A 13,512-nucleotide genomic window follows, 5' to 3' on the forward strand; every position below is an offset into this window, starting at 1 on the left:
GAAATCGATAGATAAATAAAAATAAAAGAAATCGGACAACCGATGCGAAACGTTATTAAAATCAACGTACCGATCCTCGTCGTCGATAATGTCGATCATAACCATGACGATTCTGTTTTCTTTTTTTTTTTCAGTCTGAAACAACGGATCCGCCTCCTCCTAGTTTACAAATCGAAACGCAGCTGTTTGTTGTTGTTTCAAAAAAAATAAAAAAAAAAACACACACACACGCACAGAGACACAAATCACGGCAGGCAGCTGATACGTGATAAGATCGCTTATTTCTTTGAAAACGTTTCCGTTGCACTTGTGGATCCGGGATTCGAAATGAGCGTAAATGGAACAAAAGATAGAATAATAACAAAAAGGAAAAGAATCTCGAAAAGCAATTCGATTCGGATGAGTTCAAGGCGAGGAATGAAAGCACCTGCCCCGCTTCTAGTGTCGCTGCTTGGCTGACGCGTAACGGCGCACTGACTACTTCGAAGAACCCGCAATATTCGCTCGACTCTCGACGCCTTATTTCCTTTGCTCGGTCTGGACGACAGTAGTAGAAGCCCGTGCTAGTCAGACGCGACGCCGAATCGCACTGAACCAAAACAGGATGAAAGACCGACGCGACGGCGCTTTTGTGTGGGGGTAACGGTGGGGGGTGGGGGTGGGGGTGAAAAATCTAAAATTGCTGATTGACGGAAGGGTACACTGAGAAAAATTTCATTTGTTACAGTAACTAGAAAAATTTAGCGAAACAGGTATCGTTAAAAACAAACTGTTTGAATATTGTTGGAATTACGAGAAACGAGGTACGCGTAACCGTTTTGCGCTATCGTCGATCTTTTTTTTGTTATTGTAACGCAAAATCGGTTCGTGAGGTTTTCTCTACTTTTTTAGTTAAATAAGGCTTTAACGTCAATTTATTGTTGGACAAGCGTTAAATCTTCGCAACAGTTGCAAGAAAATATAGTAACGGTGATCGTAATGAGAAAGAATAGTAACGGATAATAGAGTTTCTGGTAACAGCTACAAAACTAATTTTCATTTTGTACCTGGAACTATATTTTTCGATTGTGGTAAAAAATGAAAATAGTTAAGGACTGAGCGGTAACCGGAACTAAAAATTTGTCTAAGCGTACGGAAAACGGAATTTTTATATACGCTTAAATGTTGTTTCTAGAATTTGAAAATTTGGAAATTTCAAGTATGTACGAGAAATTGAAAACACAGTAAGGTCGAAATACAAGAAAGACAAAGTATAGAAAGGTAAAAAAAAACATGCTACTGCAAAATCAAATATATTATTGAGAGGAATTTTGACGATTCTATTATATAGTTTGGCATTCTATGTTCTGACGTTTCTGATTTTTTACTTCTTCATACTTTGACTTTCACCATTTTTAAATTCTGAATATCGAGTTTTGCCTTTTTTAAAAATTCGATGTCGGAGCACTTTGATTTTTTTACTTTGAGTTTTGACTGAATTTCGGATTTATAGAGTGATTCAAAATCTCGTTTCTTGAGTATTAATTACAATCTGATTCGGAATCGTTGCAGAATAATAAACATAACACATCACCGATAAATCACACATTTAACAGATATTTTGTTCACCAACCAAGAGTTATTGGCTAACGAAGTGCATTTCTTGTAAGAAAATTAAAATTCTTTTTTTTTTCATGGTGAGTAAAATAAATAATTAATCTTTAAGTTCTTGCTTGTATATAAGAAATAACTTTATTCAAGAGAATAACCATGCACAACAGAATATTTATTTTCAACGATTTGTTTTTTCGTTCTTGATATTATAGACCCACCGTCACATAATTTATTTTTTCAAACACGTATTTATACTCCACGTATATACGCCACTAATATATTTGCGTGACGAAAAGTAAACATCGTTTCTTTTTCCCTCTATTTTCGAAGATTTTTAACAATATTGCAACACAAATGTATTTAGAGATGCGACGAAGGTCGGAAAACCGAGTGTATAAAGGTACGTAATAAGGACGTTGAAAAATTTACAACTGTTTACTCAAAAAACGAATATACAATTTACATATATTCGTTATACCAATTACAAAGTAACAATTGAACCTAATCACTCAACAGTTGTATAATAATATCTATATTAATACGCCAATGTCAGCTGATTATACTTGTAAACAAGCGTAAATAAGCGATACGTTGTTGCGTTTAGTTTAGCGGCGCAATATTTCTTGCATCCTTTCAACAACGTGAAAGAAGAAAAAATAAAGTGAACAAAAAAAGCAAACTGAGATCGGAAGTTTTGCAATAATTATCTACGAATGTTATTTCTTCACGTCAAAAAAAATTATACCGCCAGGAGAATTTTAAATACTTGCCTTTTTCCAGGGTAAGTTAATTAAGCACCTTTGATCTTCGGAAATCAATTTTTAATTTTAATAAACACATACGTGGTATTTACCACTATGTCAGAATGTATCTATATCTATGGATACGAATGCAACATCTTTTGATTCCGTGTCCGTTTTAGTTTCTTAATTTTATTATAGTTTTTTTTTCTCCCCTCTCTTTTCCTGACGCACATTATATTTAATCGCTCGGGTCGTTGCAGTAATCGACAATAAAGATATAATATAGATTGAAACGAATATTCGCTATTCCGGGACACATTTGTCACATGCCGAGTTACAAATGATGCGTATGACTATGTATACATATGCATTCAAGTTTGATTCACAGCTGTACAGTTAAAAGCAGTTCGCAGCGCGTAGAAATGTCGAAATCTGTCTGATATCTCAATTATCATTAAAATCGCGTATATTACAGCATGAAACTCTCACCTTTTCTCAGTAGATACCAAAGACTTTGCGATTATCGCAAGTTTGGGCTCTTTAGCGACCGTGACTCCATTTTTTTGCTTCTTTGGTTGCATGTTGAAACCTTGACGTATATATACAATATATATACGTGAATATATATATGTGAATCGCTTATGCAGTCGACAACACAACGGTTTAATTAAAGAATATATGCCGTACTCATTTAGTGTAATTCACGTGATAAATTTATCAACAACCAATCAAGCAACGACGAGCGATTAAAAAAAAAAGTCGAAGCTTTTCTCAGTTTCTTATTCTTCGCAATGAATATACCGTCGATAAAGAAAGATATTGTTCAAAGATAAGAAAATAAAAATCGTTCTTCGCGCACCCTTCGCGATAATCAACGATAATAATCATCTACTAAATTGATGAGACAGAGTTTTTCGTCGGTGATATACCAAGTACAACGATCGAGACTGGCTCTGAAGCGCAGGGAAAAAGGGGGATGAAATTGACTCTTGTAAGATCCAGGGAGAACTGAAGCTGCGGAAAAGCAACGTCCGGTATTATACCGCAAGCATCGACGGGATGGCAGAGAGAAAGAGCGAGAGAGAGAGAGAGAGAGAGAAAGGGAGGGGGAGGATGTATAAATGGTTAAAATATGAAATTGTTTACGATACGTGTGAAGCAGCGTGGGCGTTTCGAGGCTCGTGGGGCAATTGCCAACTGCGATATTCCATGAAAGATTATGGGAGCGGCGGCGTTGGGTTAATTCGGAAAAACGCAATATCCTCCTTATATATATATACATACATAACGATATATACACACATATATATATATATATATATATATATATAATGAGAATCCAATATCCGAGAAGTAAACACGAAGAGGTGGTTGCCCGGCGAAACGGAAACTAACGAGGAAAGAAAAACAAAGAATGGGAGAAAAAGACGAAAAGGATAAATAAAAACGATAAATTGTTCATGCATGGGTATATAAGTGTAAAAAAAAAAAAACAAAAGGAGGGAAGGAAATTATGAGCATTCTGAATGCAGCGAGGAATACGCGGAAGCTTTTGTTTAATGTTTTAAGAGAGAGAGAGAGAGAGAGAGAGAGAGAAGAAGACGATAACGGACGTGAAGAGATTGCGAATCGGAATAGAAAAGAATCGGTAGTAAAATTGTATAAACTTTAATAATAGCTACGGCGCGTTACTTGAAAATTTTGTGTTGTATGCATTATGTATATGGATTCTTACTTAATCCGCTGTACGCGCTGTTCCAACGACGAATAATAGATATCTGACTCATTTGTAGAGTTCCGTGGAAAAGAGAGGAATTCCCTAACAACATCCGCATAGTTTCTTCTAACAGAATCATGCAATTCGCTTTTACAAAACTTCCGGCCGACAGACTGAATACATTTTATATTGGATATTTATAACCTGCTTCAGCGGTGTATTTATTATTCATAATTTTTGAGGGGGATTCATTGCAAAAAGATTTTCAGGTTATCTCTACGTATATTTTCGAAGCGTCGTATTTTAGCTTCGATCTGATTTCGATCAATATTATTCTACACGATTCAACAAGTACACGATTATATGCTCCGATTCATGTCAGATACGTAAAAACGCTGGAGGCATGATCTTTAAATCCATATTTTTCAACTCGTCTCCGAGATTCTCGTTATTAACAATCTAGCAGCAGCTAGGACGAATTGTGATTTGAAATAGAACTTAACAAACGTTGAAAAACGTTGAAAAACGTTTCTTTCAATATTCTCGATGGATTTTTAGTGAATCAAATTGTAATCGAATACGCCTTTGAAACGTACCTATACTAGATTTTGAATGTTGAAATTTGTTACAAATGAAATGAAATGATAAAAATACAATTGTACGCTGAGAGAAATTTTTAGTTCCGCTTAAGCTCCGTCCTTAGCTATTTTCATTCTTCACCACAATCGAAAAATATAGTTTTAGGTAAAAAATGAAAATTATTTTTGCAGCTGTTACCAGAAAGTCTAGTATCTCTTACTATTCTTTCTCATTACGATCATCGTTACTATATTTTCTTGTAACTGTTGCGAAAATTTAATGCTTGTACAACAATAAATTGACGTTAAAGCCTTGTTTGACTAAAAAATTAGAGTAAACTGAAGAAACTGATTTTTCGTTGCAATTACCAAAAAAGGATCGACGATAGCGCAAAACGGATACGCGTACCTCGTTTTTCGTATTTTCAACAATATTCAAACAATTTTTTCAAAGATACCTGTTCCACTCAATTTTTCTATTTATTGTAACAAATGAAATTTTTCTCAGTGTAAGGAAAAGAAACTCTCTAAAAAATATTGCGTGGCCAATTAATAAAAACTGAAAAGTCAAACTGTGTATCAGTTACAAATATATTGCATACAAATAAATTTATCCGGAGAAAAAATCGATAAATGTAAAATTGAACGACCAAATTATCGCAGTGTAAATCCATAACGGTAATTATAAAGCACCTTCTAAATAAGTCAAAAGGCGTAGAGCGCGCATCTGCAGAAATAAACGCCGTTCAAAGCGCAGCAGGAAAAGTAATAAAGCTTAATCTTTTCCGTCGAAATCTGAGAAACGGTTGCACACATCATCCGGTTTTATTTAGAGAATACTCCTGACATACGTCGACCTACCGTATTTTTCGGACGATCGTAAAGGATTGATTTTTTCTTTTTTTTTTTCAATTCCACTCGAAACGAGAAGAGATAAAAAAAATGACCTTTACCAATCGAACGACTCTTTTACTGCAGGTATTCGAGATAAAACTATTTGCGCAAAGTTTATTTAGTCGCGTGCATAAACTTCATTTATCATAAATTTTCTGAAGGTATGTAAGCTGAGAAAAGTTCCATTTTTTTTTTTTTTTTTGTTTCATAGTTAATAGCTGATGAAAAATTCTAGTACGATTGTAAATCGTAGCGGTAACGGTTTGAAATATTGTTGAAATTACAAGGTAATGGTGATAGGAGTAACTAGTTTGTATGATTATAGATATTGATACGAAATTTTCTCGTTATTTCGCAGCGTTGAATCAGATTGTTTTACTACATGTTTTTTTTTTCTCCATTCGATAAAGCCTCGAAATAAATTTACTGTTGCACCGACATTAAATTATTGCAATAGTTATGAAAAAAAAAAATATTGTCCGCAAGAGCATTGTCAAGAATTATACAGTTAGAAAAAAAATTATCATTTTTTCCCCAGAACAATGTAATTGAGAATACTGATAAAAATAAAAAAAAAAAAAAAAAAAGAAAAAAAAAAGAAAAAGAAGGCAACGACAATTGTACAGAAATTTCTCTGCATTCGTGCATAATCGGTCGACAATATCAGAAGAAGGTTCGGAATATCGTTCATTCGATAAAACTTGTCGACAGTGGTTTTGTTGGCCTTAATATTTAAATGGTCTCGAATTTTCGTCAGTAATCAAAAGTTAGTAAGATTTGATGTCAACGATTCTAGTCATTTATTTCATCGACATTTTCATATATATTCACGACTCAAAATAGTAATATTCAAAGGTAAAGTTGGATTCTTTTTAATATCTAAACTTTGTAAAAAAATTGAAAAAAAAAAATAAAATAATAAAATAATACTAAACAACTTGACAAAACCATTTTTTTTTTTTTCGTTGTCCTTACATTTTCCCTAAATTTTAGTGTTTATTGAGAACTTCCGGATAAAATCATGTTTGCATTATTCGTAAATTCATTCGTAAATTCTGCGTTCTCAGAAACCGAAATTCACTGAAAGAATCAGGGCAACAAAGTAAAAAAAAAAAAAAAAAATTAAAGCTGCGTAATCGATCAACGATTTGACCATGGCGTGACTCGCTTGCTTCGGGACGAAATCACTTCGCACAAACACACCGACACACGCACACCGGATGATCGTCTCCAGGTGTGTCATACCGAGCCTATCAGTGACGTCACGAGGAGAACACCCGCTTTCCAGAGGGAACTACTTAGTATTGATCTCTTTCGAGCCATCCCGGCGGTTTTCCGCTGGTTGGGCTAGGTCGGAAAGCCGGCGAACCAGGTGAACGACAGCTGGCTCTGCTGCACCCATAACCGAGCTTTCAATATCCGCCTTGCGCCCCGCCGAAAGCTCGTTACTTAGCTGCTGATGCCCCGTGCGTGTCTTACATTCCCAATTTTTTTTCAACCTAGATTCCCGCAACTACCTAATACACGTCACTCTCCTATGACTTAACGTCCGGATGGAATTTACTTTTGTTTACGATATATGTATTCGTGTACGTACGTGCAAGCTTTTATAATAGTTTACAGAATGGGCAGATCTAGGTTTACGCGCGCGTTCTCGTTATTTTACGATTGTTTATTTCTTTTTGTTTTAGTTTCATTTCATTTCATATCGTTTCATTTTTGATTACTCAAAATCGTCGAATGAAAATCGGGAACGCGTATGAATTAATTAGATTAGAATTTTTCATACGGCCGTAACAAAGTTGTCCTATTTCTCAATATCTTGACTGTATAAATCGTTGGAAAAGCATGTTGTAAAGAATTATATTTGTTGAACGAAGAAAAGAACAGAACTTTGACAGAAAAGTATTTTACACGAAGGTTTTATGTTTGATCGTTGTAACTATCGTTAGAAAAATTGGAACTAACCGAAAAAATATAGCGTTTTAAAGAAATTTGTTTTTTGTTTTATTCAAAGAACAACTGCTGCGCTACGAAGAAAATGAATCCGTTAAAATTTCCCGAATTCAAGAGAAATATAAGTCTTCTTGACCGACGGAGAAATAATTCTTTGAACTAACGTGTCGATAGATTTGTGAATTAATTAATGAGAATTAACTGAACTATTAAAAATTAACTGGATAATAAGTGAATTATGAAATTACTTTCTATGAAATCACCCATACATATTTTTCCCATTTGTCAAATTTAACTTGTATCATATAAATTATTGTATTGTATACTATGTTTCAAAAAAATTTACTTCGCTCCTTACGTAAAAAAAAAGTTTTGTACCTGTAGAGTTACTCCGGACTTTGGAAAAAACCGTGTTTCGAATCGATGATTACATAGCTACGACGAATAAAAGTTTATACTCTGAAACGAATCGCTCCCTCCGTATGTGATATAAATCACTGTCAAAGTACAATCGTATGTTCTTCAAGAATGAAACAAGTAGGCAAGTAAACAAAACTCAAACGTGAATTATATCTAACCTGTGTATATATTATCATGTATATTTTCTCGAAATAATCAATCGATCTTTTGAAGAACCCTGCAAAGTATTTCGCTCGTCAACCGTCGACATGTTTAGAGACTTACAATAGTGGAGCCAATTTCAGAATAACTTCAAGATTTCTAAATATCGCGTATTTCAGAATGCGAGGGATGCGAATAGATATAAAAAAATCCGAACGAGGGTGAAGTTAGTGACGCGATTGTAACGATTAACGTTTCGGAAAAGCGGTTATTTCGTAATTTTAGAAATCTCTGAGATGCAATAAATTATAATAAGGCAAAAGTAATTCGTATTATCTTCAAAATTTAACCGCTTCAAAGTCACTAAAAAATTACAAAATGACAAAATAGTGATTTTTTTCCCCACCTTAACGTTTCGAAACGTTAACGTTACTAACTTCAGCCTCGTAAAACAGAATTGAAGCGGATCTCAGAGCATTTTGGAGCAAGTAAACATTCGCACACACAGACACGCTAAACTTTATCGGCACGCGTGCTTGATATGCGTTTAATGATAGACGGGAATTATGCCATGCAATTAACGTCGTTTCAGGCCAATGTTTCTGATTTGCGAGCTCCGAAGCTTTAGTTTAGATGTCCCCCTTTTTAGTCACGCCTTACTCCCAATCCCTCAATATTTTTCGACCCATATACCGATTCGTTATATATATATATGTGTAAGCCTAGATACCGGAACGCCACGCGCTGATCTTTTATAACAACGAACGGTATATTTTTGGAAAACGTGTTAAATTTTTCGTGATACGTAAATACGTCGGATCAATATTTATGCGCTTCAAGGATGAGTCGATATCAAACGTTTCGAAAAGAGGAAAACCCGTGCGAATAATCTCCAGTAATGTTATTTGTTGCGCTAATGACAGCGAAGACGAGTAAAACCATTCGCGTACAAGTTCAAATAATTCAAGTTAACGATAATATATAAACGATATATGGAAAGGTTTTATAATTAAAACGTTCGAAATGATAGAACCTTGATGTTTATTGACCGGTTTCAATGTTTCGGGCTTATTTTAAGTTACCTCGAGAGCGAATGAAAATATATTTTTTTAGGCACGGTATTATTGCAACGGAATAATAATATTGATCGGTGATTAAATTTTCACGTTATAAGTATGCCGCGGTGTGTAAGATTTTTTTCAATGTTTTTCCTCTGCGAGTGACGGAAACAACTAAAAAACTTCCGATCGGATAAAGAAAAGTCCAGAGTAGAATAATTTTCGACGTCTTGATCATGTAAAACGTCTCCTTGGATTGTTGAATATCTTATAACTTATTAATATTCGAAGTTGCTCACAAGTTTATTTCTATTCGATTATTAAAAATAATAAGAATGTTATTTAATTGTGTTCACTATCGTTGGTGTAAATAAAGTGAGTGGAAATTTTTTTATTTAAAAAAAAAAATTATAAAAACGCGGAGCCAAAACATGATTAAAAAACAAAGTTAGAAAGAAAAAAAACTAATTTTTTCGTCTTTTATTATACCGGAAATCAGAACTCCTGTCAATGTATATAAATTATTTATTTGCGAGAGATCGTCACGTATATTTATTACTTATTAACTTGAACTCTTTAATATAATCCTGTAACAAATTAAATGATGACAAGCAAGGAATTTAAGAACAAATTTGCTTGATAAATATTGGAAGAAAATAAAAATCAGGATTATTACACGAATATCGTGCATTTTCAGAGGATATTATTAAGTAAAATTACGTGTTTTACCTTATAAAATTTTTTTCATCTTCATAAATTTGTGCATTCTTGCAAGAAAATGGTGAATAAAAATACACCTGCCATATACGCGTGATATACTTGAACATACAGAAAACGAAAAATAGGTGTATACTGTATACACGGTTTGGAAAGATTACGCCTATCAGAAAATCGTATCGTAAAATCTGTGACGATTTGTTCGAATGACGCATAAAAAGTTTTACATTAACGAATCCTATAATTCTGATAATGCTTAAATACATATTATACCTAGCAGTGATTCAACTAGGTAAAGAATGTCGAGAACATGTAAAATCCGCAAGTGCCTTTTATCACCAACGAAGAAAGTCAATAAATAACCACTTCCAGTGATTACTTGCAATGCATCATGGGAAACGATTTTTCGTCATTCACGCATTTTTTAAAATTATTTTCGTAGAAAAGAAACCAAGATTTCTACATTGTGACGTACCGTGAGGTAAAAATAATAATTATTATAATTCTATGAAATAATAATAATTATCAATATTAAATTACTAACAATTACTAACAATTACTAACAGCAGAATGAATTTGCTTACGAGTCTGCGGATGGTAATTAGAGTGCTTGTGAATTCGTGTTGAAACAGATGATACGATTTAAATTATTATTACCATCTTCGTTAATTTGCGTCACAAGACAACTGTCGTGTGACCGTTATCTTTGTTTGACGTCAAGAGAAGATAGCTAAAGAATCACAGGTGTTTTACAATATTCTTATAATTTATTTGCTAATGTAAAACACGAGCTGGCCATTAATTATTCCGCAAATTTGAAAGCATTCCAGTTTTCGACTAACTTTGATCAAGTGTACTACAAAAGCTTCGCAGACTGTTCAAGACTGTCAAAATATTTCTATAAAAAATTTCATACCCATGAAGAAAATCGTGTGATAAAAGCGGTAAGTAAAAGTTATTTTTACCGCGATAGGATTTCAGGCTCACGGAAAAATTAAACGTACGTGATATAATTTTAACTGTTTATGATAGAGCATATTTATAAGTTTCGGGCAACGTCTGACGTGGTGGTCGATCGGTAAGAAGATTTACAAAAAAAAAAAACATCGATAGTCTTTTTAGATCAGAATTTTTGAAAGGCACTAAATTCTCGTTTCTACGAAAATTTTCATTCAGTCGGGATATTGAGAAATTTTTATTGAACACTCAAGTGTCCATGCGCATAGGTACACATTAGTTCTCTCATTAATGTTTCCGCATCCGCACGTGGAGGAACTTTGAAATTGGAACGATGGCACGAAAAAACCGTTTATATTTAGCGTAGATTGCCAAATCCGGATAATTCGTGCGTGCGTGTGTGTGTGTGTCAAGTATTTTAATTTGGTAAACAATGTTCGAGAAAACAATTTTTCATTAGGTAAAATTTTTCCTTTTTTACAACGTATACAATTTCATTGGTAATATTCAATGAATCAAAGAAAACGACGACAGGTTCCAAGATAAATTGGTTCAACTTTTTATCATATTCCTTGAAAATGATTTCTTTTAATAAACCTGGATCAGGAATTGATTTTATAATTACCGGCTAAAAGTTTGATTTAATCGACGAATAAGCTTTCATTTTTTTTTTCTTTTCTTTTTATTACTGGTGTACGTACGCCAAAAATTTCATTCCTCGTCCAACTTTACGCGAAAACAATTTATTAAACGATTGATAATTATAATTAACGATTTTGTTCAATTGCAACACTTTCAAAACACTTTGAGAAAAGTTTTTCTCATTTATCCGGAACTGTATCTTCATCAAATAGTTTTCTTCTTTTTTTTCCCAATATGCTTTAAATTCGGGCCGGAATCACTGCGTACATGAAACGTGATACGTAACCAGAGAACTGACTTACCGCTCTTTTTCTTGCATTTGCTTCAGCATGATGTCGGCTAGCGGATCTGCAAGCGGCCTTTCACCAAGGAGCCGTTGTCTGTCCAAGTCGCCTTGCATCTGCGTAAATGCATGTTCACCCAGGCTGACCGAAGTCTCTAGTTGGTTGGATATCTCCACGGTTTCATCGCCTAAATAATGTAACAAAAACTTCATTGAGGTATGGACACCAAGAATTCAAATTCCTCTTACACGTACAAAATCGATTTGTTTTTGTTCTTTTCACATTCTCTATGGGTCAGAGAAAATTAGTGATCACGATATTGTTTGAATCTGGATTCGAGGATGGTTTGTCGAGTTCATCGATCTACTTATCGCATTCCAATTACAGTAAGAGGAGTATTATTTTTTGCCTGTCCAAGTTCAGTTACAGAAATCTTGAGTAAGAACGGATTTCCTGATTGAAATACAGTTTTCAACGGATACACATTAATTTTGACTTCTTGATTTTGATTCTACTGCAGTATTTCAAGACATTACACTAAGAAAGAATGATAAAGTTTCTATTTGACGCAGAGCAATGTTCGAAAGAAACTTCAAATTGAAAGCGAGTGTTTCGAAAATAAAATATAAAGATTACTGACGCTCTTTTCAAATTTGTCTATGATGCATTGATGACAAGTTGTCGGGAATTTTTTTTCACGATAATTTCGCCATCTCTGAAATGATAAGTATTCGAAGTGATAACAGAATCTCGATGTTTGAGCACAAAAATTCAATGCATGTAGCGGACTTACTTAACATACTTAAATTTGAAGATAGTCACAACGTAAAATAAATACCATAGAAAGTTAGTCAAAAATCTACCTGATGAAAATTGAACTTTTTTTCCGTTACGTAACATTTTGATATTTTCAGGCAAAACTTTCACGTCTTTAGTAGCATCGACTACATCGCTAAAGTTCGCGGGTGGGATATTCATTTCTTTGGACAGATCGAGCGGCTTGTCATGAATTTCAGGTAAAGTATCAATGTAATTCAAATTATCAAGCTGATTTTCTGAGATTCCGATCGAAACGTTAACGTTCTTGGACACGCCAGCTGCTGTAACTGACTCTCTTCCAAATACATCGCTAACATCTTTGGTAACACTGACAACAACGTCAACACTATCTTCACAAAACTTTTCCTCTGAAATGCCGCTTTCAGATACATTTTCTTCACTTTTTACCGACATGTCGACACAAAGAAATCTATAAATTTCACACAAAGCGTTACTGAGGTGTGATTTCAACAGGGATTGACGATTGGTCACTGCCAACCTCCTTATATAAACTTATAATCTTATCAATGCGTCAGCCAACCAGATTGATAACATCAATACGGATAGACATCTTAGTCTGTGAATTCGGAGAAAAGCTTGGTGGGAAAAAAATGAAAATACTTAGCATAGATAAGATTTCATCTGTTCCTCGAACAAGATATGTTTTGTACTGTTTCACTGATTAATGCATTGTTTTCAGATCAATTACCGTGCAATGCGTGTTGCGGATTGTCAATAATTCGGATCTGTCGATCCGGTAGCAGAGGTTCGCCGTCCATTCCACCGATATCACTTGGAAGTTGCCAGCGAGCGTTTTCCTGTTCCGCAGGTGTCCTCGGAAAATAATGCGGTAAGAGTACCTCGTAAATTCCTAGATCACAGGCCTCTAATACAAAAACTATGCAGGCTATCGTGTCGCTGTATTGCTCCAAGAATCTTCTCACTGTTCCTGTTGAGTAGAAAATTAGAAAGCATGTATTAAATTCAATTTTT

At 34.3% G+C, this 13,512-nt stretch overlaps 1 protein-coding gene and 1 long non-coding RNA gene across 2 annotated transcripts in view; one reads left to right on the forward strand and one right to left on the reverse strand.

The window, feature by feature from the left end:
* The window catches only part of LOC124183950 (protein GDAP2 homolog), a 39,540-nt gene that overhangs the window by 12,342 nt on the left and 13,686 nt on the right, over positions 1-13,512 (reverse strand). Inside the window, exons 6-7 of the mRNA XM_046573179.1 lie at positions 13,229-13,468; positions 11,719-11,887 (exon numbers count right to left, since the gene is read on the reverse strand). Of these exons, the coding sequence (XP_046429135.1) occupies positions 11,719-11,887; positions 13,229-13,468 (409 nt within the window). The remainder of the gene's footprint in view (positions 1-11,718; positions 11,888-13,228; positions 13,469-13,512) is intronic.
* Positions 11,791-13,403, forward strand: LOC124184024. The gene is made up of 3 exons (XR_006871112.1): positions 11,791-11,916; positions 12,615-12,716; positions 13,220-13,403. It is a non-coding gene; the product is annotated as an uncharacterized LOC124184024 (long non-coding RNA).

Source organism: Neodiprion fabricii, chromosome 1 (genome assembly GCF_021155785.1).
Source record: "Neodiprion fabricii isolate iyNeoFabr1 chromosome 1, iyNeoFabr1.1, whole genome shotgun sequence".
NCBI classification, from domain to species: domain Eukaryota; kingdom Metazoa; phylum Arthropoda; class Insecta; order Hymenoptera; family Diprionidae; genus Neodiprion; species Neodiprion fabricii.